General features: G+C 45.1%; 1 protein-coding gene across 2 annotated transcripts in view; it reads left to right on the forward strand.

The window, feature by feature from the left end:
• The window catches only part of VASH2 (vasohibin 2), a 40,790-nt gene that overhangs the window by 18,352 nt on the left and 3,521 nt on the right, over positions 1 to 18,917 (forward strand). The window contains exons 5-8 of one of the 2 annotated variants that reach the window (XR_011725058.1): positions 6,569 to 6,950; positions 8,758 to 8,873; positions 13,966 to 15,756; positions 16,501 to 16,596. Coding sequence is in view for 1 of the 2 variants with exons in the window: in XM_071739622.1 (XP_071595723.1) it covers positions 6,569 to 6,950; positions 8,758 to 8,873; positions 13,966 to 14,035 (568 nt within the window). In the remaining variant the exon portion in view is untranslated. Of the gene's footprint in view, positions 1 to 6,568; positions 6,951 to 8,757; positions 8,874 to 13,965; positions 16,462 to 16,500; positions 16,597 to 18,917 lie in introns of those variants that run through there. The other variant, XM_071739622.1, reaches the window with a different exon arrangement.

The raw sequence follows: 18,917 nt of genomic DNA on the forward strand, positions 1-18,917 counted from the left end.
GATACCAGAAAGAGCACAGCCCAGTGCAGTGGGCCCTGGTGTGAGCCTTCATTCAAAGGCTGAGTCGCACAGAGCAGCTTAGTAAGATGTCATTTTAATTGAGCTGCTTGCTGGCTCGTGCAATTGTCTTTTACTATGCAACTGCTTATAAAATGCTTCTGTAATCCCTCTTGGTGCAGAATTAAGTTTTGCATAATTGCCTTCATGCTAGATCTTGGAAGTGTTTTTATAGGACAATGAGTTAAAATACTGAGATACCAAGGGAGCAGCTGCTGTGAGGTGACTGAATGCTTGTATAGATCAGTATTATTATCAGTATTATTTTGCAGCAATCTGGATGGCTCTCCTTCCCTGTGTAGCTGTCTGATCTGGCTTCAAATCTCTGTGCTTACATGGTCTGCTCATCAGTGCCCAACAGGCATTCCTCCTGCTGTCTTCCCCAGGGCATTTCTCAGTTCAGTCGTATATCAGCTGAGTAATGGTGCGTTCAGCCTCTGCTTTCTGAGCAAGGATTGAAATGACTTGTGCTCAAGGACGGGAATTGTAAACCAAAAAGTGCCAAGGGGAAATTTTATCTGTGCCGCATTCATTTTATTAAAGTGGGGAGAGCAAAATATCAGAAGAGGAGAGGGGAAGCAACATAGTGCATCCAGTCCTCAGGGAGTCTGGCTGCATGGGTCTGTGTTGGGTGAATATAAGTCACTCATGTTGTTTTCAGTGTGTCTCTCCCAGTCCATGAGAGATGATGGTCAGATCCATGCAGTGTATTAGACCTCCTGCCTGTCCCATAATGTCATTAAACACAGAAGAGGAGAGCAGAAGTGCCTCAGGAGGGAGAAATTATTTAATAGCTTCTGCACTATGCCTGCTGTGCATTTAATCAGTGGATGATGTTTATCCCTGCTGGAAACCTGGGCCCTTCCTGTTCCTTCTGCCTAACAGGCTTCTCTGGGCTGGAAGTGAGTGTTTTCAGTAGTAGGGAGAGCTTCTCATCACAATCATTGCAGGATACTGATGTCCCTGCAGTGCTTCTCATTGCCTTCTGCTTTCTTGTCCACAGCTTGACTCACTTGCTAACTGCAATATGGTAAAGAAGGGTCCTGCTGAATATCTGCATCCCCTCTGGTTGCCTGAGAGAGCTTTTAGTTGGTTCCATTTTCATGGTCTCATCTTAAGCTGGTCATCTCAGACTGCAGCTAGCCACTGTGGAACAGAACAAGGCAGTCCTGCTGGGGGGCTGAGCCAGCTGCTGGGGCTGTTCCTCTGTGGGCTCTGGAGCTGCTGGGGGCAACCTGAGCTCTCAGGTGTGGGCTCAGTAGTACTCTGCTTGGCAGTAAGCAATCCCAATCTTAGGATGTCAGCACTCCTCTAGAGCCTGTGGGAAATGCCCTCTGACTCCAGGCTGTGTCTGAACACTTTTCTCAGTGTGTACTGCTGCCTATCTATCTGTCTATCTGTTTGGTTGCTCAGAAAAACAACTCTTCTGGTTTTTGCTGAAGCCTTCTCTGACCATTCTGAAGTGTGAATTTTATTTTCTTCCTGCTCCACCTCCTCACATCTGTGCTAGCTCCTTCAGCATTGCTAGTGTAAATAAAGCTTTCTCCCTGTTCCTCTGGCCTGCTCCCAGCCTTGCTCAGCTTGCTTGTGCCCTGTGGCATAGCCTGCCATGAGGGCTCAGGGCACCTTCTCACACTTGCCTGGCCTCTTTGAGTGGCCGGAGAGAAGGGGACTGGACACCCTGTGTCTTTCTGTGCACATCTTGACCAGAATCCAGAAAAAAAACACCCTTGCTGGGCTCCAAGACATGAAGCACTGTAATGGTATCTAGCCTAAGTAAATAAGGGAGAACTTCAAACAAATAACTAATTAGAACAAATCGAGCAGAGAGCAGTCATTTGCTCAGCTGGTTTTTCCTTTTATGTCTTTGGTTTGCAAGGCAGAGTAGGACTTGTAGTGAAGACAAGAGAAAGTGTCAGGTGTGATGCTGCGTCTTCCTGCAGCTGGAGGAGAAGTCCTTGTTTGTCTGGACATAGATGGGTTGGCCTGATCAATTAATGATGCCACTTACCTTTAGGACCTGGAAATGTCTAGGGTTTTTTGCAAACCTCTGTGAGCTCTACAGGGCTTTGCCCTGATTTATGTTTGGGCTTTTTTCCTTTGGGGCTCTGAGGAGGAGTCTCCCTGCATCTCGTATCCCTGGAGGTCCCTGTTGCCACTGCAGGACAGGGTACAATGCAGGGGTAGCACTTGTTTCCTCACCTGCTCCTGGTGAAAGCCTTGCACAGCTGCTGCCTGTCAGCTTGGCAAGGCACCAGGCTTGTTTCCCCCAGCTAAACTTCAGTTGAAGCCAGTTGAGATGCAGGTGGGCTGAGGTCCTTTCAGTGTGTCCCCTTGCCTTCTGTTCAGTTGGCTGCAGCTCCTAATGGTGGTGGGAAAACTGCTGGTGGCAAGTAACCCAAGCTTGCCCAGCTATGGGACCCAGTTGCTGTCTGGCAGGTGGTATCAGCTGCTAAGATATATTTCCAGAAATATTCAAAGACTGGAGCCACAGTGCTGGCATATAGAAAGATTCTGCTCTGATTAGATATTAGTGATAATTTAAAAAGCAAGAGAGAACATTTCTACACGTTCTTGCTTGCAAATAAACAAGGTGAAGGGCTTCAAGTCTCTCTTGTGGATGGGAACTGCTCCATCCCCTGTCCTTTTCCCTCTCTGTAGGATAGGGTGTGGAGATGCTGGAAGCTCTTTGTGGGACTTTTGGTGTTAGAATTCACCAGAAGGTGGAAAACCAAACAAAACACAAAGGAACATGGGTTGAATCATTGTGTGAGTGTACAGATTTAAGGAAAACCCATCTTTTTTGCTCCAGAGTGTTAAAACTAAGGGACTGACTCAACTGATTCTCCCCTTTTCTTCTGAAGTGGCTAAGGGTGCCACTTCTCATTTGCCCCACAGCCCAGGACAGTCCAGATGGTGGCCAGAGTGCAGGTTTTGTGGTGTTGGTCTTGCTTGTATTTGAGCCTGAGATTGGAATGTCTCCCACATATCCACATGAGGTTGTGCCTGAGCCTGAGTGGTGAAGGCAGTGGGACTATGGGAAGCACAATAACTTGTGCCTCAGAGGATGGGGTTCTTGTGTCAAGTTGCAGATCTGTAGGATCTGTGTGCTGGCATGGGATATATGGCCCTTTCTACAGGCTGCTGGAGGTATTTGTGCACTTAAGAATGCCTGCTTGTTAGTTGAGCCATACTGGTTTAGCCCAATGGCATCTCCAAAGCATGTTATATTATTTGGATCCAATTCTTCTCTGGCTGCTTTGACCCAAACCAGTGTGTTTCAAAATCAGCCTCCTGGAGTATGAAAACAGAGTTCATCAGTAGCCTAATACACACAGCCTGCCATTAGTGTCTCTATGAGGCAGAAGAAATTGAGGTTGAAGGACTATATGAGGCTGCAGAAATGTTGAGAGAGTCAGAGAGGGCAGGGTTTGGGAATCTCTGAGGGATGGAGATGTGCTGCACAAACTCATCCCTGTGAGACCCTGGTGGAGCTCCAGGTATTGTCCCTGTGCTTTTCCTGGGTGTGGGGGAAGAGGAGGGATACTAGGGCAAGAGGTGGCCAGCCAGAAGATCAGTGTCCCTTGTGTGTATCCTACAAGATCAGCATCCCTAACTGCTGTTTTTCTGCTGCTTTGATTTCCATAAAGACTTGAGATCAGGGGACCACTGAGCTTTCGTTACAGCTGCTTTTGCCCTCTCCTGCTCTGCACTGCTTCTGCATTGTGGCACATAATTTACTCCCTGACTCTTCATCCTGTGGTCACAGTCCCAGCTCAAAAGTGTGATTACAGTTGCGACGTTGCTGTGTCATTGCCTTTTGTTTGCCACAATACAGCTCTCCTTGGGCAGAGCAGAAAGGGAAAGAAATAATAATGATGCGCGGATGGAGTGGAAGATCTGACGTGCTTTTCCAGTCCATTTACTGTGTATTTCATCTCTTTTGGGGACTGTCATTAACTAGTCGCTCAGCAGAAGCAACCTGTACCTAAAGGTTAATTACCTCAGCAGTTGTTGCTGTGTTATTTGATGGTGGGTAATTTCCATCCTCAAAAGATTCTTTTACTCCTACCTAGTATTTAATGAGATTAAATTGCAACTTCCCAGAGACCTCGTGGTGGAAGTGTGTATGTGTGGCAGGTGGCCACCAAAGCTTTGTGTGGACTTAATAGAAAGGCACTCAGTGAGCAGAGAGAAAACCCCTTCATAATGAGGGGGAAAAATAGTGGTGATGTTTGAAAGCTTCATAGGTGTTAATAAAAGATACTGCTTTTTCAGTTACACAGAACGATAAATGCAATGGCTTTCTTGCAAGAATCTGTCTGTAGGACACAAATTATTATAACGTGACTTTGATGTACACAGGATGCTCCTCTTAAGGCCTGGAGCAAGGTGACCTTTTAAATGAGGTGACTGTGGGCTGAGTTTTCCAGTTGATGTGATGGTGCTGGGCCTCATTCTGACCTTGCAGTGTATTTATAATCTTTAATTCTATCGGCTCAACAGCGATCTAGTGAGATCACTGAAGGCTATGGAGCTATTTCTGTTCCTTGTGGTGTGGCTGATGTTGGGGTGACTTTTGATAGAAGCTGCAGGGAGCTCACACTTGGTGTAGGTGGGCCAGCAGATGGGCAGAGGTGGGGCACGCAGCCTTGGTTGCACCCACAGTAGTGAGGTCTGCCCTCTGCTTGGCACCCTTGCCCAGACTTGCTGTCGCACAGATACTGAACTGCACCTGGAGCTGGGCCCATGGTTGTGTCCCTTCCTGTACCCACTAATACATTTCCTCCAGACTGCTAAAGCTGATGACATCTATCACTGAACACAGTTGAATATGTTTGACGTTGAACCAAAAAACCGCCCTGTGGCTGTTCTGAAATATTTTTGCCAGTATGTTTTTCTTGCATTTTTATGTACAGAGGTTTAACTCCTTGCTCTCAACCCCAGGTTCTAGGCAATTTGCAAATCTATTACTTGTTGATTTCTGCATTCACCTGAAGGGCTAAAGTGAAATTCAAAAACCATCATGGGGGGGGTAATATGTGTTGGTCAGAGGCAGATGAGAGCTGCTGGATGCTTTTCCTGTGTCTCTGGAGAGAGACAAGGCGGAATGTGGGTGCAGGCAAAGATTCAGTATCCCAGGAAGTTGCATAAGTGGTGAAGTGAGGTGTCAGGCTCAGCAGAACCAGAACCTAACCTGAATTGTGTTTTATGGTATTGGTACAAAGATGTTTTGGATTCTCAGTTTCCCAGAAGCTATCAGGCAGCTGTGCTCTTCAGATGGGGGAGGCCTCCTTTTTGGGCATGGGGTAGGGAGAGGAGAGGATGCTGGAAATTCCCAGAGCAGGACCCTGGTTTGAGACAGTTCGTGCAGCTCCAATGGGAATCAACCCCACTCCCTCCATTCTTCAGGCTGCTCTGATGCTATCCTGGCAGTACTGCCCCTCAGGCTCGTGTATTTCTTACTGGCATTGCCCTGATCCCATCTGCCTCTGGGGATGGCTTTGGGGTTACAGAGCGTTCCAGCAGGAGCATCTGTCTGGAGTAACCCCAGGCTGGAGTGTCTTGCTGCAGCCTTTTCTGGTCATCCCTCCTCTGTTCCCCAGGCATGGGTGGGGATCTCAGCTGCAGAGGGAAAGTGTGCCTTGATGTCCCAGGGACCAAGTGTCAACACATGGAGCCAGGGTAGGTTTCAGCTGTCCAGGGACTGGCAGCAGGGAGCTGCGTGCAGCGTAGGCACTGACGCAAAGCTGCTTGCGTGAGGGAATGTCTTTCCTCCCGCTGGCACGGGCCAGCAGCCCTCCAAGGAGATGATCCAGGACCTGCACATAGTTCCCCTTTGAGATCTCCTTGTTAAGGAGCTTGGCCCTGGCCTTTGCACGTGGTGCATGTGAAGTTGCCATCTAGTGATTCAGGGAACATATTTTGATTATTAGATGCATCCGATCCTGACCAGACCTGCGTGTTTATCTAATTAATTATCTGCTTGGGAGCTTCACTTTGTTTGTTTCAGCAATGCCTTGCAAGGGTAACAAGCAAAACCATTCTTGTATGGGTGGCCATGTCGAGAGCTACTTTATACATGGACAGGCAGACTCTCACTCTGGAGAGGAATAAATTCAAGTATTTTTGTTTTGTACTGTGTGTATATGTGGGAAAATGAGAATCAGTAACCTGAGTCATACCAAGCTCCACCATGACAAAGGAAACGCTGTTCCCTTCTCAGACCATGGGAATTTGATGTTGATATCGAATGAGTTCCCACAGATCTGGAGAGGGATTTCTGGTTTCTCTTCTGGCATGTTGACCCAACCATTGCATTTGATTTTCCAAGCAGTGAAATGGGCTTTGTCAGCATTGACTATTTCTGGGCTACAGCAGCAATAAATTTGTGTTTGTAAGAAAGTACTTGTCCTGGCAGTTAAAAAAAACCTGGTAAAGGTGTCTTACTGGTGTAATTGTGTGTGCTCCCTTCCCAGTGCCATTGTTGCCTTGATGCAGTGCCCACCAGATACTTAACGAACGGGCAGCCCTCCGTGGAACGATTCCCCATCAGCTTTAAAACCCACTTCTCAGGGAACTATTTTCATCATGTGGTGCTTGGGATTTACTGTAATGGCCGGTATGGCTCACTGGGCATGAGCAGGAGATCAGATCTGATGGACAAACCTCTTACTTACCGAACATTGAGCGACCTCATCTTTGAATTTGAAGACTCCTATAAAAAGTACTTGCATTCAGTCAAAAAAGTAAAAATCGGATTGTATGTCCCGCACGAGCCGCACAGCTTTCAGCCCATTGTGTGGAAACAGCTGGTCCTCAACGTATCCAAAATGATGCGCACCGAAGTCAGGAAGGAGCTGGAGAAGTTTGCCAGGGATATGAGGATGAAGGTAAGTGGACTTGGAGGTGGATGTGCCTTGTCCCATCCTGCAGAAACTCATCTTGCTCCATCTCAGAAGAATGACTAAGGCTAAGGTGTTGTCAGGTGGGCTGGGAGTGTGCTTAGATCTGTTTTAGTGGTTCTTCCACTGGGTTTGGTGTATTTACATGCCCCTATAGCTGGTTTTTAGTTCAAAGGTCTCCCCTTCAGCCTGGGAAACACTTGAACCCATACTCATCCCTGGCCACCAAGGAACTATTTCCCAGTTTGCCTTTCTCACCCAAGAGAGAAGGTGGCTGGGAGGCACCAGTGTGCCTGGGGCTGGTGGGAATGCAGGAATTTCTGCATTTTGCACCTGAACTGCAAGGGGTGGCATAGGACAGCTATTTCCATGGTTACTTCTCCCTGCAGGGCTGGGCTTACCCTGCACCACCTGGTGTCCATCACCCTCAGCTAAATCACAAAGTAGGTTACATGGGACAGGTGAGGGAAGAGAGTCCCTGACAGGATGGTGCTTCCCTGCTGGCTGGGTGGACTGAAGAGCCCAGAGGGAAATGACAGGGGGCCAGGCAGGCTGCCAGGGGGCTGGAGTGTTTGGCTGCCTTTGGGGATGAGGGGGTGTCCCTGGCGGTGCCTCCAGAGCTAGCGTGGGCGAGGTGTTGGTTGTGGTCATGGAAGGGGATTTGGTGCTTTTCCAGCCCACTGCTGGCAGTGGGAGCAGAGCAGGTGTGTTGCTAAGTATGGGGCTGGCTTTTGTGGAGAGGCATGCTGCATCACATCCAAGTTATTCTGGGTTCCTGCCCCCTGCCCTGCTGAGGAATGCCTCCTACGTAGCAGCCACGTGCCTTTTTGGCTGAGGCACCTGCCCCCTTGCCCTGACCTTGAGGCATTGTAGCCTCTGCATCCTGCTGCCACCTCTCCTGCCCTGCCAAGGAATTTTGAGAGCCACCTTGTACCGTACTGTCACCTTGAGCACATGTGCTTGATTACAAGTGTAATGAAGCTTTTTTTCTCCCAGTCTTTTTTATTCACACACCTAGAGAGCAAACAGCTGAAGCAGGCTCTGGTTGAAGTCTATATGGATGAATAGCTTACTGAACTTAATACTTGACAGAGGGACCAGCTCTGTGTGTGTGCTGAGCTGTGACTTGAGTCCAGTCCTTGTGAGTGCCCCAAGGCCAGGACTGTGGGGATGAACTCTTGAAGGCTGCAGGCCCTGTGTCTGACTTTAGCATGAGTGCAGAATTGGAGCCACTTGATTCAGAGGGCTCCCACTGGGGAGGGGTCTGGGAAGGATCAAGTCTTAAAAATAGCCCAGAATGTGAGTGTGGTTGTGATGGACTTCTGAGGGCCTGGGGGATGCGAACAAGTGTGTGAATGAACAAGAATGAAATGTCTCAGTGTCACACAGAATGCAGCTGTCAGATGGGTAGGCAGTCACCTCTGTTTGCCCAGAGGAAAGCTGAAGAGGGCAATGTGTGAATTTCCTTCAGCTGAGGCTCAAAGCTGTTCTTCTTATCCCTGGCTGTTGCCAGTCCTGAAAAAGGCTGTGGGTGAGATCTTTTCTTCACTATTTAGCTGGGAACTGTAATTGATGACACCAACTAATTTTTGCAGTGTGCCCTTGAACAGGTACCACATGTAACAGCTTTGGGTTCTTCTTAACCTGATCAGGGACTGAATAAGCCCCAAGGGACTGAAGACTCTTTGTATTTCTTCCCCGTTACTGTAAGAGACCCTTCATTTTTGTTTTTTCATTTTCAGTGAATCATTGACTTTACTGAATGCCTTTTCCTTCCCTCCCCCATCTCTCCCAGATTCTGAAACCCTCAAGTGCTCATTCTCCCATGAAAGAGAGATCTCGGGGTAAGTCGTTGTCCCCTCGCCGCAGACAAGCCAGCCCCCAGAGACGCGTGGGCAGGAGAGACAAATCGTGAGTATTCCTGCTGCCATCACTAGTGGGTCAGAAGTTGAGGATGAATTAATATGCTGTGCAACACTTAACTGTTTGCACTGGCAGGTGTAGGAAAACTGCATCAGGTACCTTGGTTGCCTGAGAGGCTCCATGAAGCCACCACACACTCTGTGGTGTCCTTGGAGGCCCCAGTGGCCTTTGCTTGGTTAAGTTCTAAGGGCTGTTAGGTGTCTGTGAAAGTGGAAGTGTTTCAGTTTTTATACAGACCACTTTCTGGAGAAATGAACCTAGCCTGGCATGCAGGGAACCTGTACAGGAGGGAAAGTAGTTTGATCACATTTGAAGGTCTTCAGACATAGGTATTAAAACAGGAGGATGCACCTGCTAGTGGTGGTGGGGTGCCCTGCTGTCATAGCCAGTGAGGCAGAAATTGGGTTGTCCTTGATGAGCCTTTGCAGAGAGCTGTTCTGATGGAGTGGTTTCTGCTAAGGATTGTCTGACTTTACAGTAACGGTGAATAAATCTTTTCTCATCTTGCCAAAGCAGAAACATCACTTGCATTGTGTTCTTTCATTTTAGTTGGCTTAAAAAAAATGCAGACTTTTTCCCTCATGCATCATAGCTCCTAGTTTTTCTCTAACTGTGAAGGAAGGATGGACTAACTGCATGCAATACCTCTAAATGGATAAAATTGAGCTTCCAAACCACGGGCCTTTTACAGCCACTGGCAATTCAGATTCCCATACCTTAGATGTGGAAGACTTGAGTTTAGCTGTACTGCTTTGTGCCAGGAAGCTGACATCTGTGAAAGCCTATACGTAACCCAGATTAGTCACATATTTATGATCATTGCTTTTTAAATAGTCTCCCAGACTACTGTCTCAGCACTTATTTATTTATTTTGAAGCAGCTAACACAGACATTAGACCAACCTTCTAAAGATAACTTCAAGATACTTTAGCAGCAGATGATTTCACAGCAGGCTTTTATTTTTACGTGTGAATCCACACTCGGGCCATGATTCTGTACTTTGGGCTTCATCACAGAGAGCTCCTTCTTTAGCACGTGAATAATTATAGCCAGCTACTCCAGGCTTCTTCACCTCCTAGATTTGCTTCAAGGGATGGCTTCATGTCTGGGTTTCTGGACTGTGCATATTGAGAGAGTCTTGCAGGGCCTGGGGACTCGCTGGTTGCACTGGTTTCTTGAGAGCTGCTGGACACGTGGCTGGTTCCTCCTTGGCAGCTTTACTTTTTCCGGGCCAGAAAGACAGGTGAAGACTGGTGGTCTTGCAGTGCCTTTAGGACTTCTTACCTGCTTGGTGGTTCTGCTTGTTATTCTGTATCTGGAGTGAATTCTAGTGTTATTCTAAAGTAAGTCCCGGGTCACCATGTTACAAGATCCAGGACCCAGCCATAGGGAGCAGGGGTGTGAGAGCAGACTCCACACGAGGCCTTAATCTCTGCTTTGGTGGAAGGCATTGAAGAGTCCTAGGGCAGGTGGTAGCTCTTGCAGTGCGTGCTTTGTGTCTGTGTGACAGGCCTGTGGGTCCTGCAGAGCTCTCTCACAAACTGTGCCGGCTTGCTAGGAAGGAAAAGGGGTGTCAAGAAGCTCTGGCCAGATCCAGGGCCCTTGAGCAGACCCAAGAGGCTGCTTTGTATTACAAAGGGAGAGGAATTGTGTTCCTGATGTTAAAATGATGCTTCTGTGCAATGGCACTGGTGACTCGAAGGCTGACGGTGTCTTTTGCTCTGACAGTGCTGCTGCTGTAGGGAGTTTGCTCCTGGTGATAAATCCTTTCCATTTCCAAATTTGAGATCTGATGGTTTCTGCAACAGGAGGTCGCTGAGACCTGAACGGGGGAATGGCAGCCCCTCATTAGGGATGGGCTGAGTGACACACACCAGCATATATAGCAGTTGAGATAGGGTAAGGAATACAAGAGGAGAAACTGAAAAATTTCTTCTGCACATTGATGTGTTTCTGAGAACCGAGTTGCAGTGAGAAGTCTTTGTGTTACACACAGAAGAGGAAAGTCTTTCAGGCTTGCTAGGCTTTAGGCTGAAATCTTAGCTAGAGAGGAGGGCTGTGCTTATCAACACTGTATTTTGTTTCTTTGTGGATCTCTTACATGCTGTAATTACAGCTTTTTTGAGCTTTCTGGGGAGGGGGAGAGAACTGTTCTGCTCTAGTGTGAGCTGGCAGCGACCAAATAACACATTCATTTGAGAGGCTTCACCTGCTGATGACAAGCTGTTATTACAGTCTGGTTTTTGTCAACAATAAAATTATACAGGCCTGCTGGGAAATATCTCCCAGTGAAAAATGCGTGAACTGGATTTTGCTGGATTGTTTCTGAGGGACAAAGGCTGAAGCAGTGCTTAAGGACAGAAGTGGATTTTACGATCTCAACCTTTTAAGTTCACATCCTGATTCTTAACTAGCTTGTTAGGTAAATGCTGGTGGTGGCCACTAGCAAGCCCATGATAGTATTTTAGCCTGGAAATACAGCTACAAGGCAGATTGGGCATGCCTGCTCAGGAGACTGGTGTGTAGTCAAATTGCAGCTCATTGACTGAGCTGTGTTACAGCCCCTGAGCTCTTAGTTCACAGCTGGTATGATCCTGCTAAGGGTGGCCAGCAGGCAGGATGAATAAAGAGGATACTGGGTGGTGTGAATCTGTCTGGTAAGTCTGAGGCTTTACTTTGCCTGCTTGTCCATCCTCTGAAGTTCCAAAGCAGGAGGGTGCAACAAATTGCAAGCCACGTTGATCAAACAGTTAATGCAGTGCTTCATCCTCTATGTAAAAGTGCTGGGAGCTGGAGGGGCTTGGGAGTGCTCCTATGAGTTTGGAAGGGAGTATCATGTGGCAGCCTGAAGCAATCTCTGCTCCTAAATGTCAGTAAACCAGATCTAATTTTTTAGAACTTCATACTGAGGCTTAACACATGCATGCTCCGTGACTGTCAGAGCAACGCTGACCCTGTGTGCTTCTGGCCTAATTTAGCTGCTGAAAGGAAAATTCTGTTAGTCCATTGTGTTAGGATGTGCAAAATCAGGCAGATCCAGTGCAGACAACTCATGAATACTGTGTACCCAGCAGCTATGTGCAGCTCAGTCACGTGCTCATCACCAAGGCCCTTCGGCCAGGAGGTGTAATCTGATGGGCTGGGACAGCAAAGATCCTTTTCTTCAGAGGGGGGGTTTGGTGTGAGATCATTTGCCAGCCAAAGAGAATAGGAGCTGCAGTGCCTCTGCCCCAACAAATTCTTGCCTTTTCTTAAAACCCTGAAGAGAAACTTTATGGAGGATAGTCGGTTTTTTAGCTACAAGGCAGAGAATTGTCATGAAGTGGAAATGGGCATGTTGTCATGTGTGTGCAGTGACTTCTCATCTCAATCTGAGCAGATAGAACAATCCAGGAGTGCTTTAATTAAAACCATATTCTGGCTTTAATTAAAGGGAGGAAGGGAAGGAAGGGCACTCAGATCATGCAGCACATTCCTTGCTGGTCTCTAGCTCCTACACAAGCTCTGAGGGATGCAGCTTGTAACTTTTCTGGGTAGTCAAATCCTATCTGCTCTGAAGGAGCAAAGTGGAAAAATCCAAATTATCTTACAATGCATTCTTCAAGTGCCATCCCTCCCCGCAACTGACAGAGACCATTTAAGACTCCTCCACTTCTGTGAAATACTTACAAACATGAAGCAGGGTCCAGGGCAATACTGCAAAGAAGATGATGGGTTTATTTATAGAGGTGCTTGGAGAGGTGGCAAAAAAACAGGTTGGATTCAACGTGTGACTAGGCAGAAGAGCATTCATTATCCACAGCAGTGGGCAAATTCCAGCAGAGCAGCTCTGCTCTTGAAACAACAAAAAAACCCCAAAACCCAGAATTTACTGAATCAAATAAATAAGAAATATTTCTGAGGCTCTGCCACGGGTGTGTATGTGTGTATTTACGTAAGCTATACATCCCCACCTCTTAGGCCTGCAGCAGTACAACTTTCAGACTGGTGCATGTACCCAGCAGCCTGCCCCAGGCAGGGCAAAGGTTCCCTGGCCTGAGAGCCTTCCTGCTGCCTCTCCTGTGGCCCTGCTGGCTGCCCAGAGCAGCCTGGGCAGAATCAGGCAGCATGCAATGAGGAGGTGTCAGCCTTGTATGTGCAAACTCACAGGACACATCTGCTGCCCAGCAAGCAAAGAAAATAAGCAGAAGACCTGGAAACAAGGTAAGGAGCTGGAGGAAAGCACTCGAGCCATCACCAGCTTCACACGATACTGCTCAGGCTATAGCTGAGTTTTTGCAGCAGAGTCTAATAGAAGAAATGTACTTTAGACAATTCCTTTAGAAGAACAAATGGATGGCTTAATGTGAAAATAGCTAAGAGGCTGGAATAAGCTCTCAGATTAGATACTGCCATAGACTATAAATGGGTAGGATTGTTTTGGTTTGACAAAATTGTTGCAGGAGCTTTTCCATTGCTTGCTAAATAAGGAGACTGCTCAATCTCAAGGTTTCCTTTAGTGCAGGTTGCTGATACACTAAATGACCTTGCAGCATTTGTGTGTGTTTGATTACTTAAGTGAATGGCTGGATTGTATCAGATTGTAAGATGCCTGGAGATGGAGGGGAGTTCATCTTGTGTCTTCTATTTGGTGGGCTCTAGCCCTTCACACAGACCTAGCCAAGTAGAAAGGGCAGGTTACGAAGACACAACATGCTGCGGCCATGTGAGAGGCCTTGACTGTTTGCTCTCAGTGGAATAAATTTCCACTTTATTCTAAAAGTGGGATGTGTCTAGTCTTAGCTACTCATTTAGGCCCTCTCTCAAATCAAAGGGAGGGGGTGCTCCCAGACTCAGACCATGGGCCCCTGGATGGGATGACTTTGCTGGTGTCTGGCTTCAGAGGCAACCCACACAAGTGGCTTGAATGCACTGGTTCATGTGACAAATTGATCAGGATCATGATTACAATAAGAAAATCAGACCCACTCACTCCTATTTTGAAATAAACCATTTCTGATTTGACAGCTGCTCTCTCCACTCCTGCACAGCAGTGTGGGATAGCTGGTGAGCAGCACCCTCTTCCCTCCTTTCCTTGCAGACCTGCAGTTGTGGACAAGAAAGGAGACCTGGCTACACTCAATGAGGTGGGCTACCAGCTCCGCATCTAGCAAAGCCATATGCTGGACAGAGGGCTTCCCTGGTGCTTCCTGCTGCACTTTACCTGCACCCGGTTGGAAAGGAAAAGGAATGGGACTATTTATTGTCTTGAGGACACTTACAAAAAAAGTTTTTCCTAGAAAATAGAAGGGGGGGAATTTTTAATTTTTTTGGTGGCAATATTTATGTTCTTTCAATTCATAGAAAAAGCATCACTGAAGGGAACCTAAATTGTATTTATCAGGATATAAGATTTTTTTACTCCTCCATCATGTAGCAAGGTGACTCCAGTGATGTGAGAGTTTCTTCAAATGTAACTTCCTGTACAAATATTAATTGAACTTCAAGCAGCTGAGCACTGCGCTGGGTAGTAGCATTGGGATAATTAAGAAACCATATTCCTAGGTGTTAAGATGTGCTGGGGTGCAGTGCAGTTTAAAAAAAAAATCATATTCAGTATTAATATTTAATTTAGCAATAAAAACAAGCAGTGCAAAAGTGGCATTTTTAAACTATCAACATTACCTCACTCAACAGATATGCAAAACCATCAGTATTATTGTTTTGTAACTAATATGTACTGTTTCCCAGCATTTCTGGTAGTATTAAAACAGCACTGGATGTTTTACTGCCACCCGTAGTAGTGTTTTGTGCATGTTGCTGAAAGATATTAAGTACTAGTAATATGCAAGTGTATTCTTAAGCACTGTCATTAAGCAAAATACAATGTTTTGGGGTTTTTTAGATGATCATCATTGATGAATGATGAATTTTCAACTTTGAGAATTTTTTTATATCTTGTCACAAACTTTTAGTCTTTCTGGACTACACTTCTGAAGCACAAAACATAGAGATTGCTGTTTTATAGAGACAAATGTTTACCTACTAGTCAGTCTGTTTCTTGTATATTTTCCTGGAATAATGGAAAAATGTCAGAATTACTAATATGCTTTTCTTTCAGCATTTGTGTTTAACTTTGAACTATGTCTTTGAAAGGCTGAGCAGTCTCAGATGGTGATGCCTTGACATCTTATATTAAGATCAGACATCACAGGTTGAAGTTAAGCTTTCACCATCCTGCTGTAGGGAGTTTTTCCTGTATGTGTTGTAATAACAACAACTTAGTCAGACCTGAACAAGGAAGCTTGGAACAACTGCAGCAATAAATTAAATTGTAAGTCTGAAACGGCTGAAAATCAAGCTTGCCCCCTTCCTCCCTACTCAAGTCCTTCTGCTCTAGCACTTCCTTAGCTAAGGGCCTGTGATGGATGGCAGCATTCTCAAGTGACATGGTAACACTTTCAGTGGGGTCCACCATTCACATGAGTGAAACATTTGAGTGCTGCATTCCTGGAAATATTTTATTAGGTGCCTAAATAGAAACTGGATTATTATACAAGTCCAGCCTCTACCTTTTGTGCTGTGCTTATAGATGATACTGCCATGGGTCTTGTGTATCTACCCTCCTGGGCATGTTTTTTTTTCTGTTTTGGATCTTGATGAAGACAGGACATGAACTTCAACTGAAATGATTTAAGCTCCCAGAACATTTATATCAGCCAGCAACTGAATAAATACAGACGGAGATGACTGTTTGTACACAGACCTTATTGTTCCCCAAAATCAATGGATCTCACCTACCTAGGACCAGAAGACAACACCAAGACCCATCAACCTTCTACAAGCAGTAAAAGGTTTTCTACTGATTAGACTTCATCAGACCTTCTGTAAGGTCTATCTTCTGAAAATATATTACAATTCTTTTTACAAGATTACCATATTAATTGAAGGGAGGCCTTTCCCATCCCCTCTTTCTGCAAACTTTTCCACTCCTATGTTCACAATAGGATTTTTTTGTTGTTGTTGTTCTGGAGTAAAATTGGAGAGAGGGAAATACTCTTTTGGTGTAAATTGTTATGTAATTTGACATCAGCTGCAGAGTTTGTTTTAAACTCTGTGCTGCTCAGTATCTTGTGACCTAAATAATTTTTTCATGTATCCCTTAGATTTCTTATGGATAAAAAGATGTGAAAAACATACTTTGATCATCTGTATCCTATAGCACAAGGTTATCTGATGTGTTGCAAGTTGGTTTTTTCTATGAAACCATGGTTTACTTCTGCTCAAGTAAAGGTGGTTGGTATATGGTTTTTACCATTGTCCAGCACTATTTGGCTGATTTTTCTCTTAACCTCTAACTTATACTGAAACTTTTTAATCCTATAGAGATGTGTGATAAATTGTTATTGGGTTTTGTTTTGAAGTTCAGCTGAAATATTCTTGAAACTTCCTTATGATGGCATTTGTCTTAAGTGTGGTTTTAGTGACTGCAAAGTGGTCAAATGGTGTAGAAAAACATGCATGATTTTTTTGGTTTTTTTTAATCATTTGTATGTTTAACCACAGCATGAAACTTTAATAAATTACCATGGTAGTATTTTTTAATGACTTAGGGTTATTTTTTTATCCTGTCCAGGTTTCTGTTCCAGAAAGGATCTAAGGAATTTCAACATAGAGGACAAATATGAACAAACTAAAGCAGATTTTTTAAAAACTTAAATAGTCTAGAAAGGTAGATAAAACTTTGGTAAGTCTATAAAGAAATTACTGAACATAAAGGCATTAAACCCACCCTATACCTAATCATTACTGGGTTAAACAATAAACTTCTCTAAACCCTGAAAATACATTGTTTTGGGACAATAACCACCTCTGAATTAGCAGCACGGATGACTGCATCATGTTAAGCAGCTTCTGCTTTTTTCTTTCAGTAGTACCTTGGCCCTTTCCCCATGTTACTGTCATCAAAATGGGGGAAAGCACTTGAGGTGACAGTTTCCCCTTTTGTAAAGGAAACCAAATTAGTGTAGTGCTTTAATAATAACCTGCTTTAATAATAACCTGCATTAATGAAGGAGGACAAATATATCTTACTGCCTAAAAGGTTTCATGTAGTTACCAGGGAAGTGGGTATATTTTTCAAAAGGTCATCTCTTCTGCCTCGAGGAATTTGGCTATGTCACAGCACCCCACAGTATCTGAATACAAGCCTAATATGGAAACTGTTATCAGCAAGTCAGAAGCATGTGCTTTTAAATTAGCATTGTAAATAAGTAGGTGTTTGGCCTGGCCTGAATAAGAGAATGGCACTGATGCAGACCCTGTTCTTAAGAGAAGATGATGCTTTGGACAAGCCTGAAAAATGATGCTCCAGTAAAACAGAGTTTTTCTCTCTTACATATCCTTGTTCAGGGCCTCACTGCCAGCAGGGCTCTAGAGCAGCCCTGTCAGGTTCTCACATTTCTCTCTCTACTGGAGATAACATGCAGCCCTCCCACCTACCAAAACTCCTTGGTCGTCCTGCAGACTGTGCAGGTTGCTGCTGCTGAACACTAGTTTTTATCTGTAAGCAGTATGTACCAGACAGTTGTTGTAGCATTTTAGCATCTATCAGCATCTCAGGAACAGCATGGCCAGCAGGTCCAAGGAAGAAATTCTGCCCCTGTACTCAGTGCTGGTGAGGCTACACCTCGAGTACTGTGTCCAGTTCTGGGCCCCTCAGTTCAGGAAGGATATTGAGGTCCTGGAGCAGGTCCAAAGGAGGGCAACCAGGCTGGTGAAGGGACTCCAGCACAGATCCTATGAGGAGAGGCTGAGGGAGCTGGGGCTGTTCAGCCTGGAGAAGAGGTGGCTCAGGGGAGACCTCATCACTCTCTACAACTCCCTGAAAGGAGGGTGTAGCCACGTGGGGGTTGGTCTCTTTTCCCAGGCAACTCTCAGCAAGACAAGAGGGCACGGTCTCAAGTTGTGCCGGGGGAGGTTTAGGTTGGATATTAGAAAGAATTTCTTTACCGAGAGGGTGATCAAGCATTGGAATGGGCTGCCCTGGGAAGTGGTGGATTCTCCGTCCCTGGAGATATTTAAAAAGAGACTGGATGTGGCACTCAGTGCCATGGGCTGGTAACTGCAGTGGTAGTGGATCAAGGGTTGGACTTGATGATCTCTGAGGTCCCTTCCAACCCAGCCAATTCTATGATTCTATGATCAGTTCCAGCTTTGATAATGTATGATTTTAAATGCCTCTATTGAGTCCTGCATGGACTAGAGGAAAACACCTCCCCACTTACTTATGAGAAAAATAGTCCCCTTCCAAATTTCAAGAACTTTAAGTTGAATCTTTTGGTACAGAGTCATATTTTTCAATGTAAAAACAAAGTACATTTACAATTTAACTGGTTTTGAGATTACAACCACTGCTCCTGCATTATTTGCAAACCACAAAGTAATGGCAGCTGTAATTCCACAGTCAGGAAAAGAAAATCCAGATTTAAAAAATCTGTTGGAGAAGAACAAACAAGTCTTTCTGTGAGACAAATCTATCTGAATGTGGTTTCAGGAACAGGGTTGCATGTTTTCCAGCATGACAATTCTCTAGGTGTTTCTTTTAAGTCAGTTTTGTGTACATATCCATGTGGAGTTTGCCCAAATTGCCAGACTTGTTTCCAGTCCCTCTGGCTCCCTATGAGTTTCCTATCCAGGAAATTAATAAATAAAACTGTTGGTTTTAATTATTTTGTGAATTACATTTTGTACACAATGTCTATCAGGGCATTAAGAGTATATCTAAGACCTTGATCATTTAATATCCCAGGATCTGTCATTATAATATGCAACTGGGCATTTAAAAAAAATAGATGGAAAAAACTGCTTTCTCCAGTTGTCCAGTACCAAAGATGTTAAGGACTGATTTCCCCCCCCCCCCACTTTAGTAGCTCTGTTAAGTTTGCTGTAAGTTTTCATGCTCATTAAATTTGATTTTATTTAGGTACTTTTGAAAAGGTTCCTATGAATGTTATTTGTATTTAAGCTTTAAGAAATTAAGTAACTTTTTAG

The sequence above is a fragment of the Heliangelus exortis genome, chromosome 3 (assembly GCF_036169615.1).
Source record: "Heliangelus exortis chromosome 3, bHelExo1.hap1, whole genome shotgun sequence".
NCBI lineage: Eukaryota > Metazoa > Chordata > Aves > Apodiformes > Trochilidae > Heliangelus > Heliangelus exortis.